The sequence below is a fragment of the Caenorhabditis remanei genome, chromosome III, assembly GCF_010183535.1.
Source record: "Caenorhabditis remanei strain PX506 chromosome III, whole genome shotgun sequence".
Classification (NCBI taxonomy): Eukaryota; Metazoa; Nematoda; class Chromadorea; order Rhabditida; family Rhabditidae; genus Caenorhabditis; species Caenorhabditis remanei.
The window spans coordinates 9,981,861-9,999,864 of NC_071330.1; the positions used below are offsets into that span (position 1 = coordinate 9,981,861).

General features: G+C 41.5%; 10 protein-coding genes across 10 annotated transcripts; 7 read left to right on the forward strand and 3 right to left on the reverse strand.

Annotated features, from left to right (window-relative positions):
* Positions 1-91: 91 nt before the first annotated feature.
* GCK72_010416 (uncharacterized protein) lies at positions 92-778 on the forward strand (the record flags this gene model as incomplete). The annotated part of the gene is made up of 3 exons (XM_003110859.2): positions 92-234; positions 283-387; positions 433-778. The coding sequence occupies 3 exons, from the start codon at positions 92-94 to the stop codon at positions 776-778; spliced, it is 594 nt and encodes a 197-aa protein (XP_003110907.2).
* A 1,518-nt stretch (positions 779-2,296) lies between these two features.
* Positions 2,297-2,936, reverse strand: GCK72_010417 (uncharacterized protein; the record flags this gene model as incomplete). Its single annotated transcript, XM_053727852.1, has 3 exons — positions 2,297-2,547; positions 2,600-2,818; positions 2,867-2,936. 3 exons carry the CDS (start codon positions 2,934-2,936, stop codon positions 2,297-2,299), a joined length of 540 nt encoding a protein of 179 aa, XP_053587429.1.
* A 690-nt stretch (positions 2,937-3,626) lies between these two features.
* On the forward strand, positions 3,627-6,870 carry GCK72_010418 (uncharacterized protein; the record flags this gene model as incomplete). The annotated part of the gene is made up of 6 exons (XM_053727853.1): positions 3,627-3,773; positions 3,889-4,524; positions 4,576-6,033; positions 6,441-6,553; positions 6,602-6,773; positions 6,817-6,870. 6 exons carry the CDS (start codon positions 3,627-3,629, stop codon positions 6,868-6,870), a joined length of 2,580 nt encoding a protein of 859 aa, XP_053587430.1.
* A 177-nt stretch (positions 6,871-7,047) lies between these two features.
* On the forward strand, positions 7,048-7,532 carry GCK72_010419 (uncharacterized protein; the record flags this gene model as incomplete). Its single annotated transcript, XM_053727854.1, has 4 exons — positions 7,048-7,142; positions 7,196-7,283; positions 7,333-7,420; positions 7,468-7,532. The coding sequence occupies 4 exons, from the start codon at positions 7,048-7,050 to the stop codon at positions 7,530-7,532; spliced, it is 336 nt and encodes a 111-aa protein (XP_053587431.1).
* A 101-nt stretch (positions 7,533-7,633) lies between these two features.
* On the reverse strand, positions 7,634-8,899 carry GCK72_010420 (uncharacterized protein; the record flags this gene model as incomplete). Its single annotated transcript, XM_003111015.2, has 4 exons — positions 7,634-7,969; positions 8,019-8,400; positions 8,448-8,573; positions 8,622-8,899. The coding sequence occupies 4 exons, from the start codon at positions 8,897-8,899 to the stop codon at positions 7,634-7,636; spliced, it is 1,122 nt and encodes a 373-aa protein (XP_003111063.2).
* A 1,661-nt stretch (positions 8,900-10,560) lies between these two features.
* GCK72_010421 (uncharacterized protein) lies at positions 10,561-10,869 on the forward strand (the record flags this gene model as incomplete). Its single annotated transcript, XM_053727855.1, has 1 exon — positions 10,561-10,869. One exon carries the CDS (start codon positions 10,561-10,563, stop codon positions 10,867-10,869), a length of 309 nt encoding a protein of 102 aa, XP_053587432.1.
* Positions 10,870-12,392: 1,523 nt separating this feature from the next.
* Positions 12,393-14,259, forward strand: GCK72_010422 (uncharacterized protein; the record flags this gene model as incomplete). The annotated part of the gene is made up of 4 exons (XM_053727856.1): positions 12,393-12,646; positions 13,187-13,400; positions 13,520-13,829; positions 13,955-14,259. The coding sequence occupies 4 exons, from the start codon at positions 12,393-12,395 to the stop codon at positions 14,257-14,259; spliced, it is 1,083 nt and encodes a 360-aa protein (XP_053587433.1).
* Positions 14,260-14,497: 238 nt separating this feature from the next.
* On the forward strand, positions 14,498-15,490 carry GCK72_010423 (uncharacterized protein; the record flags this gene model as incomplete). Its single annotated transcript, XM_053727857.1, has 3 exons — positions 14,498-14,733; positions 14,804-14,985; positions 15,291-15,490. 3 exons carry the CDS (start codon positions 14,498-14,500, stop codon positions 15,488-15,490), a joined length of 618 nt encoding a protein of 205 aa, XP_053587434.1.
* A 121-nt stretch (positions 15,491-15,611) lies between these two features.
* Positions 15,612-16,250, forward strand: GCK72_010424 (uncharacterized protein; the record flags this gene model as incomplete). Its single annotated transcript, XM_053727858.1, has 1 exon — positions 15,612-16,250. The coding sequence occupies one exon, from the start codon at positions 15,612-15,614 to the stop codon at positions 16,248-16,250; it is 639 nt and encodes a 212-aa protein (XP_053587435.1).
* Positions 16,251-17,153: 903 nt separating this feature from the next.
* GCK72_010425 (uncharacterized protein) lies at positions 17,154-18,004 on the reverse strand (the record flags this gene model as incomplete). The annotated part of the gene is made up of 3 exons (XM_053727859.1): positions 17,154-17,410; positions 17,458-17,552; positions 17,940-18,004. 3 exons carry the CDS (start codon positions 18,002-18,004, stop codon positions 17,154-17,156), a joined length of 417 nt encoding a protein of 138 aa, XP_053587436.1.

Below are 18,004 nucleotides of genomic sequence, written 5' to 3' on the forward strand. Positions count from 1 at the left end.
CTTTTTATATTTTCTGATTTTAGAGAACTATACGATGTATTTCGTGGACTCAAATCTGAATCATTTTTATTGGTCTTTTTATCAATATGTAATGGAATTTTCATCAAAAGTTCCTTCTCAATGGACATTCATTGGTGACGATCAAACTTATTTGATCGTTCCAAACCTTCGAAATGTACTAACCGGATTCGATTCAGATAAGCCTGTTGTTCTTGGAAAAGTTAGAGATACTAGGTAATCATTGCTCATAGGAATTATTATTCTCCAACGTTTCGTTTTCAGTAATTTGTTCTCTTGGCTCTTCCCATTGAGCAATTTCAAGAAAATTTCTGTACGCGGTGGAGTTGTTCTCTCAAATTCAGCAATCGACAGGTTATCAGCATGCAAGTTAGTTTATTGAAGACAATTCTTGATTACGGTATAAATTTCCAGGGGTTTCTTTTTTGCACGAGCTTCGGATTATGCTTTGTATGACTGCAGTGAAGAGTACGATGTCCAAATTGTAGATCCATTCGATGAAGATGCACTTAGATTGTTCAACGACCTCCCGCCTAAACAGATTATTGCCCCCGACTCGAAATTATTTCGATCAAGGCCTACAATAGGTGAAAAGTGTTCTGATCATGCAGTTTCGTTCGGTCAACTTTCTGAGAAAGATATGCGAGTTCTCGAATACGGTATGTCGTTGAAAGTATTCGGAAGAGGAGGTTTGTGCTGTCTAGTTGCTACCGTGCCTCTAATTTGTTTAATTGCCAGGTCTCCAGACTTCCGAATCTAATACGACAGCCTTATGACTACTGCAGTTGATACTATAATTGGCGTCTAAAGTATTCCACATCAGGACGTGTCATTTTTTTTGTCGGGTTTCAGTCTAGTTACTTATCAATCGAATCAATTTCATTAAACAAACCTGTGATTCAATATGTTTCAATAAAGTCTTATAATTATAAATACAGGTGTAGTTTGAAGCAGAGTTGCAACGGGCCGGGCCGGGCCGGGCCGAAATCAGAATTTCTCCGGCCCGGCCCGGATTTTCAGTACTAAAAAAATTCAAAATTTTTTTTCGAAAATTTTCCGATTTTTTGGTGCACTCTCGTTACCAAACAGTTTCATCGTAGAACTGACTCGTTACCAAACTGTTGCATCGTAGAACCGTTTTCAACTGGAGCGCGATTGCTTACTTGGCCCCTTACGGCTTTTTGCGTGAATAAGTTTTAGTTTTTGTTTATTGTATAGTACAATAAAGCTAAACAGAACCTACTTTTCATAAAAAGTCAACATTTTATTCGCGCAATAAGCCGTAAGAGACCCCACAAATTCCGAGGAAAAAAAACTCCTGGGAAACGAACTCCTGGGAAAAGGGCGGGGCCAAGCGCGCTGATTGGCTGCAAAATGCTAATTAGCAAGATTGCGCAACTGATTAGCCAATCAGCGCGCTTGGCCCCGCCTTTTTCCCAGGAGTTCGTTTCCCAGGAGTTTTTTTTCCTCGGAATTTGTGGGGTCTCAGCCGTAAGGGGCCAAGTAAGCAATCGCGCTCCAGTTGAAAACGGTTCTACGATGCAACAGTTTGGTAACGAGTCAGTTCTACGATGAAACTGTTTGGTAACGAGAGTGCACCGATTTTTTTGGGAAAAAATTTTTAAAGGGGGACACAACTACTTCTAAACTGAGGGTTTTTGATATGAATCGATTCAGAAAGCCAGGAAAAAGATACATTTCTTTTGGTTTCATGTCTGAAAATGCGTCTAAAGCGAGTTATGAGACCTCAAAATGTCAAAAATCTATACTAGTCGTGCATTTTTTCAGTACATTTCAATAGAATTTCTCTTCGTCCTACACGTGAAAGCAATATTTTCAAAAATTCTCAAGAAAAAATTCGAAAAATGAACATTTATGAATGCATTTCACGTTCAGACGAGGAGAATTTCTATTGAAATGTACTGAAAAAATGACGACGGGGAGCGATTTTTGGAATTTTGAGGTCTCATAACTCGCTTAAAACTGTTTTTTTGATATTCTTGATAAAAAATGTGGAAAATTTTCAGACAAAAAAATTATTGAAAAAAATTCAAATCCGGGCCGGGCTGAAACCGGGCCCGGCCCGGAATTTTGCAAGTATGGTTTGAAGATTCTGAGTTTCTTGCATGATCATATATTGTTTTGAAATTGGGAATCAGTAGAGAAAACACTTAACGAGCTCGAACAAGTGTATTATTGATAAATTAACAGAAATTGAATCAGGAGCTACACTAACTACGAAAAGTCAAACAACGATGGGAAAATAAACTGATAATTTTTAAACAATTTCGATAACAGCACCAGCCTTCTCCAAGATACCCTTCAATTCTTCTGCCTCGGCCTTTCCGAGATCTTCCTTTACATTGACTGGTGCGGTTTCAACAAATTTCTTGGCTTGAACAAGATTGAGTCCAGGAATCGCATTACGGATCTCTTTGATAATTGCGATCTTTTTGGTGTCGTCGAACTTTGTGAGTTTCACGGTGAATGTCATTTTTTGGGGAACATCGGAAGTTGCTTCGGCTTCAGCTATAAACTATTATATGATGATTTGTCAGAATATTGCAACAGTTAGACTTACCTTGCGCTGCTGGAGCAGCAGCAGCAGCTGGTGCGAACGCGGAAGCTGCCATCAGTGGTTGATCTGGGATGTTGAGCCGCTTTTTCAAAGCCCAGTTGAGATCGGAGACATCGAGCAAGCTGAGATTAGCGATTTCTTCTACCAGAGAGCTAACTTTCGATGAGATGGCTCTGTCTTCTGATGGTAGTGGAGCTGCGCTTCCTTCGTTTAATGGCAGACCTGAAAAACTGTTGATGATTCGGTTGTGTAATAACAAATAGAAATTACCAGCAGCTTGAGAATACTTGGCACTGCTTCTGAACACCTTAGAAATCGGTCGAAGTGTTCTGGCCAACATAGTAACCTGTAAAAATAACATATAGAAGCAGCACAAGTCGAAATAAAGATTTGATGAAATAAAGGTGAACTGTTGTTTCTAGTTAATTCTTTGGCGATTGAGTAGTGAAATATATGAAAAATTATTCTTATGAATATTGCCAAAAATATGGATAAAAACAATTTCAAAGCACAACAAATTTTAAGAAGAAGACAACTGTTGGGAATAACTTTCTAATTTTTTGTCCGGTTGCAGAGGCCACGTCAATGAAAGTTTAGCATACGCATCACTCGTGCTTTGACACACTTCTCGTGCGCGAGCTGAGGCCGCGATTTTTAGTCGCTGTGTCCTTATCGAATTTCGCTTCTATCTCTTCCTTTTTGTCGAATAAGTACAAGTTCAACTTCAATAAAAGATGTTGAAATGCCTATTTTGTTCAAAACTATGCTCGTTCTCTTACTTTCAAACTTTGGAGTATTATAATTTTAGAAATTCTTTTCAGGTAGTTCATGAAAAATTGAGGAGTACAGTCGATTTCATCTTGTTCAACGTAGTATCGACTGAAAAAGGTAAAATTTCAACTTTTATTAAAAATCTGAGAATGTGGTCTACCGCCTGGAGTGAATATTCATTTACTTAATCTTTCTAAATCATTGAGGGTGTTTGAAATTTTCTGCTCTGCTTTTTTGTATACAGTGTCTTTTTTGCAGTATGGGCACGAACACGGGTATGGTGATTGCCGGTGTGGCAGGCGCAACGGCGCTGGTCATTACTGCAGCGGCCGTTCCTTTCGTCGCTCCAGCACTGCGTCGCGTCTGCATACCGTACGTTCCAGCCACAACGGAACAGCTTTCGAATGTATCACGCGCACTTTCACTCGCTACAAAGAACTCAAAAGGCACCCTCATTGATCTAGGCTCCGGCGATGGCCGCGTTGTAAGTACTTTTAAGTGTTCATTTTTGTGTGTTTCAGATGAAATTCGGCGAACAGTTAGCCAGCCACTTGACTCCTGAGTGGCGAAAACAGTACATAGACTATGAGCGTTTGAAAAATCTTTTGTACGATGACATGATGGAAGTTCCCGCTGACGATGATCGAAGAGAAGAACACATATCTCGCCTCGATGAGAAATTTTTCAATGAGTGTGACCAAGAGTTAACCAAAATCAATCTTTTCTTTTCTCAAAAAATTGCGGAAGGCCAAGGAAAGCACCATGAATTACAAACTGAACTCCAAGTATTCAAAGATGTTCTCGGGTCTCGAAGCGAACCAAGTGGTATCCGGAGGAGATTTGGAGGCAAAGATCGTTTTCACAAAGAAACTACTCGTAATGAACAACAGCTGAAGCTCGCGTTCTCCGAGTTTTATCTGTCATTGGTTCTTGTTCAAAACTACCAGCAACTGAACGCTACAGGTTTCCGCAAGATATTGAAGAAACACGACAAGTTGACCGGAAATGAGAGAGGACTCGATTGGCGTATTAACAAAGTTGAGAAATCATCTTTCTTTCTGAACCGGGAAATCGAGACATTGATCACAAATGTGGAAACAAGTGTTATCAATGATTTGGAAGGTGGAAACCGACAAGCTGGAATGAAAAGGCTGAAGGTTTGTATTTAAACGGATTTTTAAATGTTCATATTTAATTTTTCATTCCAGGTACCTCCACTTTCGGAAAAACAAAAACCATTGACTACCTTTTCATTGGGACTGTTCATAGGTGCTAGCATTGTTTTGCTCTTGGCAATTCTATTAACATGGATGGCTTCTCCAGCTCGACCACAAGAACCTAAGTGGGTTGCAGTTCGATTGTTCCGAGGACCGCTGCTACTTTTCCTTTCCATCTTTCTATGTGGAGTCAATATGGCAGGATGGGCTGCAGCAGGAGTCAATCACGTTTTGATTTTTGAAGTTGATCCTCGAAACCATTTATCCTATCAAACATTGATGCAAATAGCTTCGTTCATGATTATGCTCTGGTCGTTTGCAGTACTTGCATATTTATATGCTCACATGTTGCGCATTCCTCCATTTGCTCCTCCACTTGTACTCATGATCATCTGCCTCGTGTTATTGCTCAACCCGATTGCTAAACCAGATTCTGTTTTTCACAGGAATTCACGTTTCTGGTTACTGAAACACTGCTACAAATGCTTTACATCTCCATTCCATTTCGTCACATTCACTGATTTCTGGCTTGGAGATCAAATGAATTCGTTGACAACTGCATTTCTCGATTTTCAATACTTCGTATGTTTCTATGCCACGGAAGTTGATTATTCAAATGGGTGGATCGAGGTAAAGGGAATAAATTCCACGACTGGATCAGTTCCATGGGGAAGTGTTGAATTATCGAATGGAAAGGATCAATGTGCATCTGCAGCTGGATTACGTTCTTTGATGTCTATTATTCCTGCAATGATTCGTTTTCTGCAATGCTTAAGGCGTTACCGTGATACAAAACGAGTCCACCCTCATCTTGTTAATGCTGGAAAATATTCAACCACGTTCTTCGTTGTGGCCTGTGGAGCTCTGAACAAGTACTACGAAGCTAGTGATCCGAACTCAACTTCTATATTCTTCTACATCTGGATTCTATCATATATCATGTCATTCACATATACATTCCTATGGGACATTTTCATGGACTGGGGTCTCATTGATCCTCGGGCACCGAAAGAAGCTAGATTTTTGAGAGAAGAGATGATCTATGGTAGCAAATGGTATTACTATCTCGCCATCGCGCAAGATTTTGTTCTTCGTCTTGCTTGGGTCCTCAATGTTTCACTTGGGGAAGCCTGGACTCTTGATTCCGACTTCTTAACAACCGTCACTGCTCCATTCGAAGTTTTCAGAAGATTCATTTGGAACTATTTCCGTCTTGAAAACGAGCATGTGAATAACTGCGGTCAGTTCCGTGCTGTCAGAGATATCTCTGTCAAACCGATTAGAAAAGGCGATCTGGAATCGCTGCTCTCAAAAATGGATCAAATGGACGGCGTCACTCATCGTGGACACGATCTCATGGAACGTGTCAAGAAACAGAAAAAATCAGCGAAGGCTTCAAGACAGCTGCTCCGTAAGAATCGTTTCAACAGGATGATTGCTGCTGCTCCCGTCGTCACTACTACTTTCATTGATACTACAAATACTAACACTTAGTGAATGAGTCGGTCATTTTGACTGAATTCTGTTTCAGCGTGTGCACGGTTCACTTAACTTTTTCCTCGGTTATCTTCGATTGTTTAGCCAATCGAATCATCTTCAGGGTTGTTCCTTCATTATTCCCTATTGACTTTAATCCCTCATCACATTCCATTCAGTCAATCCCTTTCCCCCGCCAGCTTTACTGCTCATCCTTGACTTCATATTACCGTTTCGTACCTTGTTCTAGTCTTCTGTGTTGTGTTCAATAGTAAGTTACAGTTTTAATAATAAAGTGATTTTTAAAATTAAAGTGTTTGCTGTTCTGGAATCTGAATGATTAGTGTGGTTTGAAACTCAACAATTTCGAAATCTTGCAGGTTCTTCAATGTGCCAAGGAAGGATACCGAAGCATAGGCGTGGAACTGAATTCAATCCTCGTAGCTTATTCGAAATACCGATCCATAAAGGAGGGATTGGGAAAAGAAGCTAGGTATTTTCCATTGATCAAAACGACTTCAAAAGTTGTTTTTTGTTTCAGATTTATGCGAAAAAATATATTCAAAACTGATCTCAATCCGTATGAAACTGCAGTCATATTTGGAGCAGAAAGTTTAATGGGTGATTTAGTACCGAAACTGAGTGAGATGCGATCAAATACTAATCTTCTGGCTTGCCGATTCCCACTTCCAGAGAACGACGCTTGGAAACTTGTGAGATTCCTCTTTTCGCTTCTTCGGAAACTGATTTTTTCAGGAACATCAAATCGGAGAAGGAATCGATGCTGTCTGGGTTTATAAGAGAAACTGAAATAGGATTGTTAAATAGACTTTTCATGATAGGTTTTGTTATTTTACAGCTTGTTGTTTGTTTAAAAAATAAATTGAATTTATTCAAATATCAAATAATGAATATTTGTAGTCGAGATGGTCCGATGAATATCCCTATAATATAAGAAATTTGGCAAACTCTGATTTTCTTTCCAGAATGTTATTGAAAACATCCAAACAAATACTGGATAGCAGTCGCTATCGGGCCACCTATTATCAGCAAAATAGAAGTTTTCCACCGGCATTCATTCGGTTTGTTTGGAGTATTTCTATTTTTAAATATAATTCGTTTTATTTATGTCCAGACGTTTTCTGCTTCGTTATCCAAGTGCTCATCTATATCTTGTTTTTGGTCTTTGTTCTTCCGCAATGGTCGCTCCTGTTCTACATTCAGTTTGTCACTTCAATGCTAATATTATTCCATAATCCATGAATTTTTCAGTGTTATCTGTACATGACAATGTCGAAAAACGAGTTTGAGCAGTATCGAGTAGAACAAAATGCAGTGGTTTTAGAGCGACAAAAATTTGGTATGCCAATGATCAAAAAAAGACAAAATGCGACTTTTCGTTTTCAGGAAAGGGACTATGGTTTCCATTCATGTCGAAAGAAGAACCAAAACCAGCAGAAACATCTCGATGATCTTAATTTGAGTACAGTTATAGCTTCAATAAATAGTTTTGAGTCTATGAAATTTTATTCAGTAACAGTCCAAATTAGGAAAATTGAACATTTATAAACAATCAATTCTGCTTCTTTGATTCTCCTCCGTTTCTTCTTTCCAGCTTATTATTAGTTGGTCTTTCAGCTCGATAGCTCACATCCCAGATTGCATTCTCTGCTCCTTCCCAACTATTCGGACCATTCAATCTGAAAATATAGGGAACACATGGCCCGAAGTATACTTTCCAAGCGAGGAAAGGCTTCTGTCTCCAAAGAGTTCCCATATCAGGATTGCATCCAATCAAGTCTCCGAGTTCATGCATATAGTTTGCATAATCCACTTGAATTGTGTGTCGTCTACTTTCCACGTATCGTCTACTCATTTCTTCTCTTTTGGCATTCACATCTGCTTTCATCTGAAATATTTGTTTCTTCTTTTTAGTCAGACTTTCAATATTCAAATACCTGATCTCTATCTGGTAATTTCCTTCCAGCAGCAAATGTTTCCAGGTAAACTCTTGCTTGCATTTCACTAATTGGCATAATTGATCCAATTGGTTGAATCAAACCAATTACTACCAAAGTGTTATGATCAGAAGTAGCCAATGGGAACATGTATTTATATGCATCCGTCTTATTCTCATTCACTTTTATCAAATTTCCTCCCTCGACAAGATTGAAATGAAATGAGAATCCAGTTGCCAGAAGTACTTCATCAACATTTTCAACGACTGATCCATCTTCGAATTCAATTGAATTTTCAGTGAATGATTTGATTGCTGGCTTTACTCGAACTGTTCCACATGCAATTCTATTTGGCAATTCATCATTTATCGTGATGTGAGCTCTGAAATCTCAATTAAACTTTCAGATTTTATGAATTTTCGAGCATACCCAAGAGCTGGATGTTTCGGTTTCAGTCCATATTTCTCGTGGTCAAATCTCAAATTTAGTAGTCTTTCGAAGTTCCAATTGACCAGTGGAGCAGGAATTGTTTGAGAAAGAAACATTTGAAACTTTCTAAATTCAGTTTTTAAGATTTTTAGGTACCATATTCTCACAACTCACGAATTAAAAACCATATCAACTGGCTCTCCTCTATCGAATAATCTATTAAAAACCCAGCTTCCTCGCCGAGTAACCAGATAGACTTGTTTCGAGACTCGACTCAATTCAACTGCACAATCGCCTCCAGAATTCCCGAGTCCAACAACGACTACAACTTTATCTTCATATCCTCTTTGATCTTTGTATTCATGAGAATGAGTTATCTTTCCTTTAAATTTCTCTTGTCCTGGCCATGGAGATGGAATATATGGAATTGCATGATGTCCAGAGCAAAGCATTACTCCATCGAATACTGTTTCACTCTCTTTTCCATCTCTGGAAAAATAATTGTATTCTACGGTAGAAAGTTGTTAGAGAGTTTTTTCGAGCATTTAAAATAGAAATAAAGAAAAGCTATATCTGTATTGCACTAGACTCTTTCTGTTCAACCCACTCTCGAAGGGCCCATAATCCAAGGGTACATCGAAAAATGGTTCATCCATGAAAAATTTGATCATAGGGGACATTGAATCGAAGGGTACAGTGAGTCTTGGGGTACATCGAGGACCAATGATCATGGGGTACATCAATGGGGTTATCACAGGGTGTCGCGTCCCTAGCTCCATCATATTACGCTAGTGACACGACTCATAGGGACACGGTCACCAACTCGCTCGGACAAGCTCATTACGGAACAACAACAACTCCAATTCAAACTACCGCCAATGTTGTCTCTGCGTCTCCATCGCCGAAACACTCTCTCGACGCAGCGACACACAGGAAACGGATGCGACAGTAATCTGAGCGGGTCTCGCCGCGAGCTCTCTGCGCTCTCTGCGTCTCTCATCGTCATCCCCTCTCGCCCTTTCTCACCTTTAACCCTCACTTCTTCCTTTTGTGGCCGCCGCGAGTGGTGATTCACGGATCACTGCTCAACTTACATTGTAACCCTTGACCGTTGACTAGCCATCAATAAAGATGTCAATTGAATCACTTGTTACTGTCGTCTAACTAGCAAAGCATTCAAAGGTCTACAAAGCGCTCTCCGGATTCCGGGAGTGACATGGTGCAAACGACCGGGAATTGGCAGAAAATATTTTTTTCTAGCCTAAAATAACCCGAAATACCTTTGTTTGACAAGCTAGTTAGACTCTTTAGCATTTGAATTTAATTTGGCCTAAATTTCGCAATGAAATTCTAAAATTTAGCCTAAAATTTTCAATAATTTCGCCAAAATTCTTTCAAATTTTACAAAAATATGGCGAAATCAATCGATTGTCGAGCGGAAGCATTGTATGGTTCCCTCAATATGGAACGAAGTCACCTAGTGGATCGTTCACCGAGCATTGGATTCGTCAGAAGCGAGGACAAGCCGTCGTCATACAAATGATGCAATTATCGATTTTCGAGGATCGCAACCGAGACAATCGTGCGGACGGAACTCAGCGGAAAGGATTCAATGCGAGAGACCAGCAAAGGAGCGAGGTATGCTGAAAACTCCTGAAAATTCTAAAAAAGGCCTATCGATCCCTTAGTAGTTGGATGTGGAGCTAGCCTAAGAGAGAGGTGGGCAGAAGCATTCAATTGCAAAGGAGTAGGGCGCTTCAACAGGAAAGTAAGCATGAACCTCAATCCTCAGTGACCTGATTCATTGGGTCCTTCATATACTTCACGAAGTGGTGTGAAACCGAGAGTGTCGGACAAGGAGGTAAGGTGCACACGTGTCTGGTGGACAGGACGACGTGGTAGCGTGTGCACCGGGCTGGCAGCAAGATCCACAGGCCAGATGTCTTTCAGTGAAGGCCATAGGAAAAGATGAGAAACAGGACATAAACTGCCACTGAACCATAACATAGCTCATCCAATTCTATGTGTCAGGAGTCTGAGGTGTGGCGCCCGGTATATTCGCGAGAATGGACCGGCGTGATGCAAACCACACACACAATGTCGACAAGCAACCATGGCTCTACATCGAATGGAACAATCGATGACGCAATTCAGTCAGGAGGAGGAAATCAACATGACTCTCCAAGCGACAAGCAATAACCAGGAGAAAGGAGCCGTGACCAGCAACATCAACGAAATCAACTCGATGTCATCGTTGGATGACTCTAGGAGCTGCATGCACCTACCAGCACTAGAGGAACCCTCGATGTCCATTTGTTGCAACAAATTCGGATCAATATCTGAAAATTCCCTCATTCTCTACAACTTTGGTGTTCTCATCGTAAAACATCATCGCTTCTTCAAGGATCAGCATGCAACGTGATCGGAGTCGACAACAACAAGCCGTACAACATCAAGGCAGTCGTCGGGTAAGCTGTTTCTTCGTTTTTCTTCTTGGCACACCGGAAGAGTACGTGCTTGCACGGAAATTTTGGTGGATTCGGATGACTATGAGAAAGTCGGAAGGTCAGTTAAGGAGGAAAAGAGGAATTCAGCCCCCGCCCGGAGCATGTCACACCGATTACAAGCATAAAGAAGATCAAACCCCTCGGGAAGCATGTCACTTAAGCGACGGAGGATTCACAAACTTTCGTCGGACAGAAGCACAAAGGGAAGAGAGATGAGGAGAACTCGGAATGAGCCGGGTAAACGTGTTGACCAGCTCAAGCATACAAAAGCGAAGACGAAGACGAAGAAAGAAAGGAAAAGGAGAGTAAAAGGAAGAGATATGGCGATATCAGAAGGAATCGCAATCGTCGACGTCATCGTTGCGTACTGTTTGAAGCTGAAGCTGGACCTGCAATCGTCAGGACTACGTGTGGTGTGACAAGCAACTCGTCAGCCAGGAACGCAATATTTTGCTTGCGTGCTACTTTCCCTCGACTCGTTGGTTCGCGCCGTTTTCTCTCAAAACGACCTGCCGGCGGACAGAGGACGTGTAGCTAGGCGCATGGACGTGTGAACCACACAAAAAACTAAAAACTAGGTCATATGATTAGATAATAGGTAGTAAGTTTAAATACTCTAGTCACATCGCCCACACTTTAGTGGTGACTAGCCCTAATGTTAAACTAGACTTTGTAGTTCAAGCGGCCGCTTGGCTACTATAGTCTCCTTTAAAATTAGGTACTATCCTTGCATCTCCTTGTATCCTGGGGTGAAAGTCCCCACCACAGATTTGTACCCCTACGCTGGAGAAGTGGTTTATCAAAATCCAGTGATGTGACAGCGACTTCATGGGTGGAAAGGATTCGAGAGGTGCAGGTTGAGGATCGATTCCAATAGACCATGTGCTAGATCTTCTCGGAAAACCATCGTTGTTCACTCCCAAGGAGCCGACGGAAGTTGGTGTAGAGGTCCACCGGAGCGTACACTCCCCTCTACGCCTTGGGCGGTTCAGGCCGTTAGCCTGGGTTGGCTGTGTGCCAGAAGTCACAGCACGGGCGCTTGTACGCAGGTCCGTTACGTCCCGGTCTGGGGAGGTCAATAAAAATACAGATGCCACCCAGGTTGGGGAGGCTTAAGAAGTATACAACCTTACGTCCTATTTCTAATGTTTGGGGAGGTCGATAAAGAAGCAAACAGGTATTGTTTCCGTGGTTGCAGGCGACCCAAAGGAAGCTGTTTTAGCACACAGTTCTCTGAGTAGGGGAGGCAACACGGTTTTTCATTTCACTTGTGTGTGTAAGGAGAAGAGGAGACTAGCTCCTCGACTCACCGCTAATTTTGTTTGATTTCAGGCAATCTTTTCGGTCTTCATCGGTGATTAAGATACGAGGATGCTGCGTCGGGAGCGGGACACTAGCAAATCGACCAGCACATCGTGACCCTTCGCGGCGAAGGAGTATGAAAAGCCGAAAGCAAACTGCAGAGTCAAACCTCCATGATCCTATGAGAAAGGAGCTTGGAATTGACTCAAATGCAGAAGACAAGCACGGATGGTTCGCCAGATGTGGACACTTTCAGTCAGAAACTGTGGAAAATACGGAGAACGCTCCGGAAGACAAGCAGCTTCAAGGCTGGAGGTCAAAGAGTCAGTCAACTTCATCGGAATCACTCTTTAAACAAATTCCGATACTCTTCCATTCAAGTACCAAGATGTAAGCAGACATGGCAGAGGAGGAGGAGAACGCGACGAAGAAGTCAACACGAGATAAGCACTGGAAGTCGGGAGCAAGTATGTTCTCTCTCCGAGAGATAGCCGACACCCTAGCTGTGGTAAAAACACTAGCGAAGGTATACTCCGACGACCAGACAGCTTCTACACAAGAACACCAAACTGTTCTTGCTTCGCTCGCCGTCGTCTTTTGGATATTCAACCAGAAGACAAGGGTTCTTCTCCAGATGCCAAGGAAGCAAAATTTGCTCAAACGTAGACAAACATCTCTACTTCAAGGCACATCATTCTTCGTGGCGTGACACAACGAGATAGTGTCAAGAAGACAAGCCATATACTCTTGGAAGAGTGAAAACTGAAGATTCGGATTGTCGATCGGACCTGTCGAACCATACGAAGACGGGAATGATCACCGATAAACGAACTCTCCACAATCAAAGTCACAGGAAACTGTGCAAACAAAAGCACCAATCAGGACAAGCAACATCAGACGCTGATTCGGGAAACTGACACAGAAGTGCAGAAACAATGCAGATGAAGAACAACTTCATTCGGCTGAAAACAAGATCTCGACACCTACAGCGCTGACAAGCCATCTAAAGTTTCAACATCGGATGTGCTTCGTCGCAACAATATTAGCTGAAGGAAGGTCGAGGAAGATTCTTCAACATCGACAAGCAGTATACGTCTACAACATCTTCGTGACGTACAAGACAAGTCGAGGTGCAAGAAGACAAGTCAAAGCAAATCTTCATCTAGCTTACTGAAGGTTTGGATTGATGATGACGCCTAGTGAGAAAGGCTAATCCTCTCCAAATCAAAAGTAACGACTAACAAAGATACGCTGAATCTTCAGGATGAAGACATCACCACTAGCTGTTCATGCATTACGACTGCAATCAAGTCAACTTTGGCGCCTTCCCAAGATAGTATTCTCAAACTATCAATGTACAAAACATCAAGGAGTCGAAGCCAACACGCAGTCAACAAGCTTGTCAAACGAAGTGAGAAGTCTTCTTCTTCTACCGTGTCGGACCTGCAGAGGATGAGTGCAAATTCTCGAAAGAGAGCAGAAGTCTCCACACAAGCGGATCTTCGTCGAGTCGAACTCTGCCACCAATTTCTGAAGAAACAACACTGTCACCATCTTCTGAAGAACGGAGAGAGTAATTCCTCTTCGGATTCTTTGGACCAGCTGAAAAATCTTCTCGAAGGAGAACAGAAGCAATTCTTCACAAGCTGATCTTCGTCGAGTCGACATTGTCAAGAATCTTCTGAAGAAAGGAGATAGATTTCTTCGGAATTCTCGGACTAGCTGAAAAAGAAGGATCACTTCTCAAAGAAGAACATAATCATTTCTTCAGACAAGCTGATTTTCCTGAGAACAACTCCAAGTATTTCTATTCGGTGATGCAACAATCAGACCACTCGTATGGAAATTGGAGACAAAGTGACACCAACTCAGTGCTCGCCAACATGCTAACAAAGAAGGACTTAATACCCCGTGCAAAGTTGGAGGGAAGCACAGAAGTCATCAATGGTCATCCAACAGCCAGCTCATTGGAGCAGAGAAGAAAGTGGACACTGAAGTCGTAGAACAACGTTGACTAGTAGCGCGACGAAGCAAAGGACTTTATACCCGATGCAGAAGGACTTCATCCCCGGAGTCGCGATAGACTAGCAACAAAACGTATACAATCTACGAAAGTTGTCACAGCGAAGAGGATTCTTCAACAAGAAAAGAAGCTCGAAACTCTTCGACGAGGAAGCCGGACCTCCAAGTACAAGCACATCGCAATGGAAAGGAGTAAAGCTGATCGGAATTCACCGGTGGATGTTAAAGGACAACAGTGGATTCGGAGAGTCGACAAGCCAGAAGATTATGACAAAGTTCTTGAAAGACGGTCGCAATCGTATTGACCAAAGTCAACACTCAGCGAGAGTCAAACCAAGGATTCTTCTTCAAGTCTTCAACTGCGAAAATCCAAGGACCTTCGCAATGGAAGTCATCATTTCAACATCAAGCCAGAAGCCTGAAATCGGAAGATGTCACACAAAGATGAAGAAGGAGTAATTCCGGAAGATTGTCAAGTCAAAGGAATAGCTCATGTCGGAGGATACAGAGGAGCGTGGAGTCAAGGAGACAAGCTCAACTGAAGTTGAGTGAAACAACATCAACCTGGACACCAGCCGACTCTGACACTACTTCACGATGTCATCACAAGCGGATTCGAAATCGTCAACGTCAGGCAGCGTCATCAGCCGGAAAGTCTGACAACGACGACAAGGGATTTAATTCTTGTTTGTGTACGATATTGAAAGGTAAAAGATTCAGAGCACCGAAAAGAGACGAAAGTCCAACTGAATCCTAGTTTGCAATAGCAGATTAGTTCAGTCTCGGGACCTAAAAGAGATACGGGGTCGAAGCATCTGTGCAAGTCATCCTAACAATTCCATTCAGTTAGAAGCACAGGTGCCTAGAATCTTATGTCCAACTGAAGCTTGCTTCAGGTAGGTATCAGTTGCAGTCGAAAGATTGTAATTGATAAGCTCTGACAAACAAATGTCTAAATTTCTTATAATTTATGTCAATTGTTCAATTATCTTCATCATCTATTTCACTCAAGAACCAGCGCAAGGATTCAAGACGATAGTCAAAGGATCGAAGAAAACAAGGATCTTCAGTCAAGAAGTACAAGCAGTCGGAACTCAGCGGATGTTGAGGTTTCGAAAGACAAGGAGAAATCTGCAAGAAGGTTCGAGAGCAATCGAAGGACCAGCTCAGCAGATCAGTCAGTCAAACCGGACACCATCAGGACATTCTTAATTTGTTCAAAGGTGCTAAACCTACCCATACGTCAGTACAACGACTAGGAGGACAAGCTGAAAGTCTGTCAACGACCAGGAGGACAAGCTGATCGTAGTCAACTACCGAAGCATGTGTTGATATGCACAAGCAAAGGCTGTCAACAACGATTCAGCAACCCGGATCGACAGCAGGAAAAGGACCAGGCCCTTCCTCTCAAAAGGTTAAGATCGAAATCTCATCGATCGAAACCAAAAGCCTGAAGAACTTGGTTCTCAAGTTAAAACCTGACAGTGAGAAGTCAGGAGTATCTGACAGTGAGATGTCAGGAAGGGAAGAACTATCCATCTGTGAAGGAGGTTCTGCCCAGGAGAAGCGTAATCATGAAAATGGTTGCCATCCACAACTAACAAGCCAACAATGTCACCAACTCACCATCACGTCATCAACATCTAACAAGCCAACAAAGTCAAAGGACACCAACGGGAGTCAAAAGACCAAGACAAGCAAAAGATCAACGTCTGGAATGGTGTACAACTACTTTCCCATCATGTCAATCTGGAAAAGTAGTTCATTCTACCCCCCCAGTGTCGCGTCCCTAGCTCCATCATATTACGCTAGTGACACGACTCATAGGGACACGGTCACCAACTCGCTCGGACAAGCTCATTACGGAACAACAACAACTCCAATTCAAACTACCGCCAATGTTGTCTCTGCGTCTCCATCGCCGAAACACTCTCTCGACGCAGCGACACACAGGAAACGGATGCGACAGTAATCTGAGCGGGTCTCGCCGCGAGCTCTCTGCGCTCTCTGCGTCTCTCATCGTCATCCCCTCTCGCCCTTTCTCACCTTTAACCCTCACTTCTTCCTTTTGTGGCCGCCGCGAGTGGTGATTCACGGATCACTGCTCAACTTACATTGTAACCCTTGACCGTTGACTAGCCATCAATAAAGATGTCAATTGAATCACTTGTTACTGTCGTCTAACTAGCAAAGCATTCAAAGGTCTACAAAGCGCTCTCCGGATTCCGGGAGTGACACAGGGTACATCGAGTCAGAATTTTCTTAAAATTTCAGAAGTCTTAGGGTTTTCATCAATTTTTGAAAAAAAACTTTACAGACGGAGTTCAATTAACATGCTACTGCTTTTTTTTCAGAGGGATGAAATAATAAGGTTTAGCATTAATGAAGATGTTTGAAACAATTTTAGAAGCTCCAATATAGTCATCTTGCAAACGGTTATTAGAATAGTTTTCATGTTATTTTATCCCTCTGAAAAAAGCAGTAACATGTTAATTGAACTCCGTCTGTAAAGTTTTTCTCAAAAATTGATGAAAACTCTAAGACTTCTGAAATTTTAAGAAAATTCTGACTCAATGTACCCTGTGATAACCCCATTGATGTACCCCATGATCATTGGTCCTCGATGTACCCCAAGATTCACTGTACCCTTCGATTCAATGTACCCTATGATCACGATGTACCCTTTTTCGATGTACCCCTGGATTATGGGCCCTCTCGAAGTTGAAATAATTGAAGACTGCAAAATAGACAGAATAAACGAAATATCCAGAAAATGGCTTCAATGTTTTCTTTCCTCATGTTCCGAAATTGATTAGATGACTTTGAGATTCCAACAGTATCATCTCTGAACTCTCCAGACGCGACAATCAGAAAATCAAGAAACTAACCCATCGGTATATCGTACTTTCCATTTTCCACTTGTCTCATAATCATCATTTCGAACAATTGAAACAACCGAATGATTCAACATAATATACTTCAAAAGTCCGAAATTCTTTGCATAATTCTTCAAATATCTACACATTTCTCTGTTATGCATGAAGTTTGCCATCGTATCTTCTGGCGGAAAATCAGAAAATGCAGTCATTTCTTTCGATGAATTGATTACTGTAGACTTCATTACAGTTGACACTGAAACATTTTTTCATTCACCTCTCTTTTTATTTTTGGAAATTTACGGTCTGTTTTGTGAGGTTTATAGTTCCATAATCCGCCAATATCATTGGATTTTTCGAAGCAGGTAACTTCGACATTCGGGTACAGTAAGGCATGTCTGAAATTTATGTTTTGTTTAATTCTGGTTTCTGTTTTCGAAAAAAAAACTTTCATGAACAATGAAGTATAAAAACTGATAGGAGTGAATGAATTCGCCATACGAAAAGGGAGTAACTGGTTATTCATTAAATAGACAAGGACATGAAAGAAACAAATTTACAGTGTTTCAAAAGATCAATTTCTCGTTTTTCGGTTCAGCTTTGATGTTTTTTCTTTTCGAAAAATGAATAGCGAAGTGAAGGGTACGGTAGATATAGAAATCGACTAACTGGACCTGATTCATTCATTACTTTCAGATATCAGTTTATCAGCTAGATTCTCAATAGAACTCTGATTATGAACACTCATAAAAGACAACAAGTAATACTGTAAGAAGAATACAAACCTGATTGAAGGAAGACCTGAAGCTCCAGCTCCAATAACAAGCAGATGTTTCTTTTCAGAAGACAT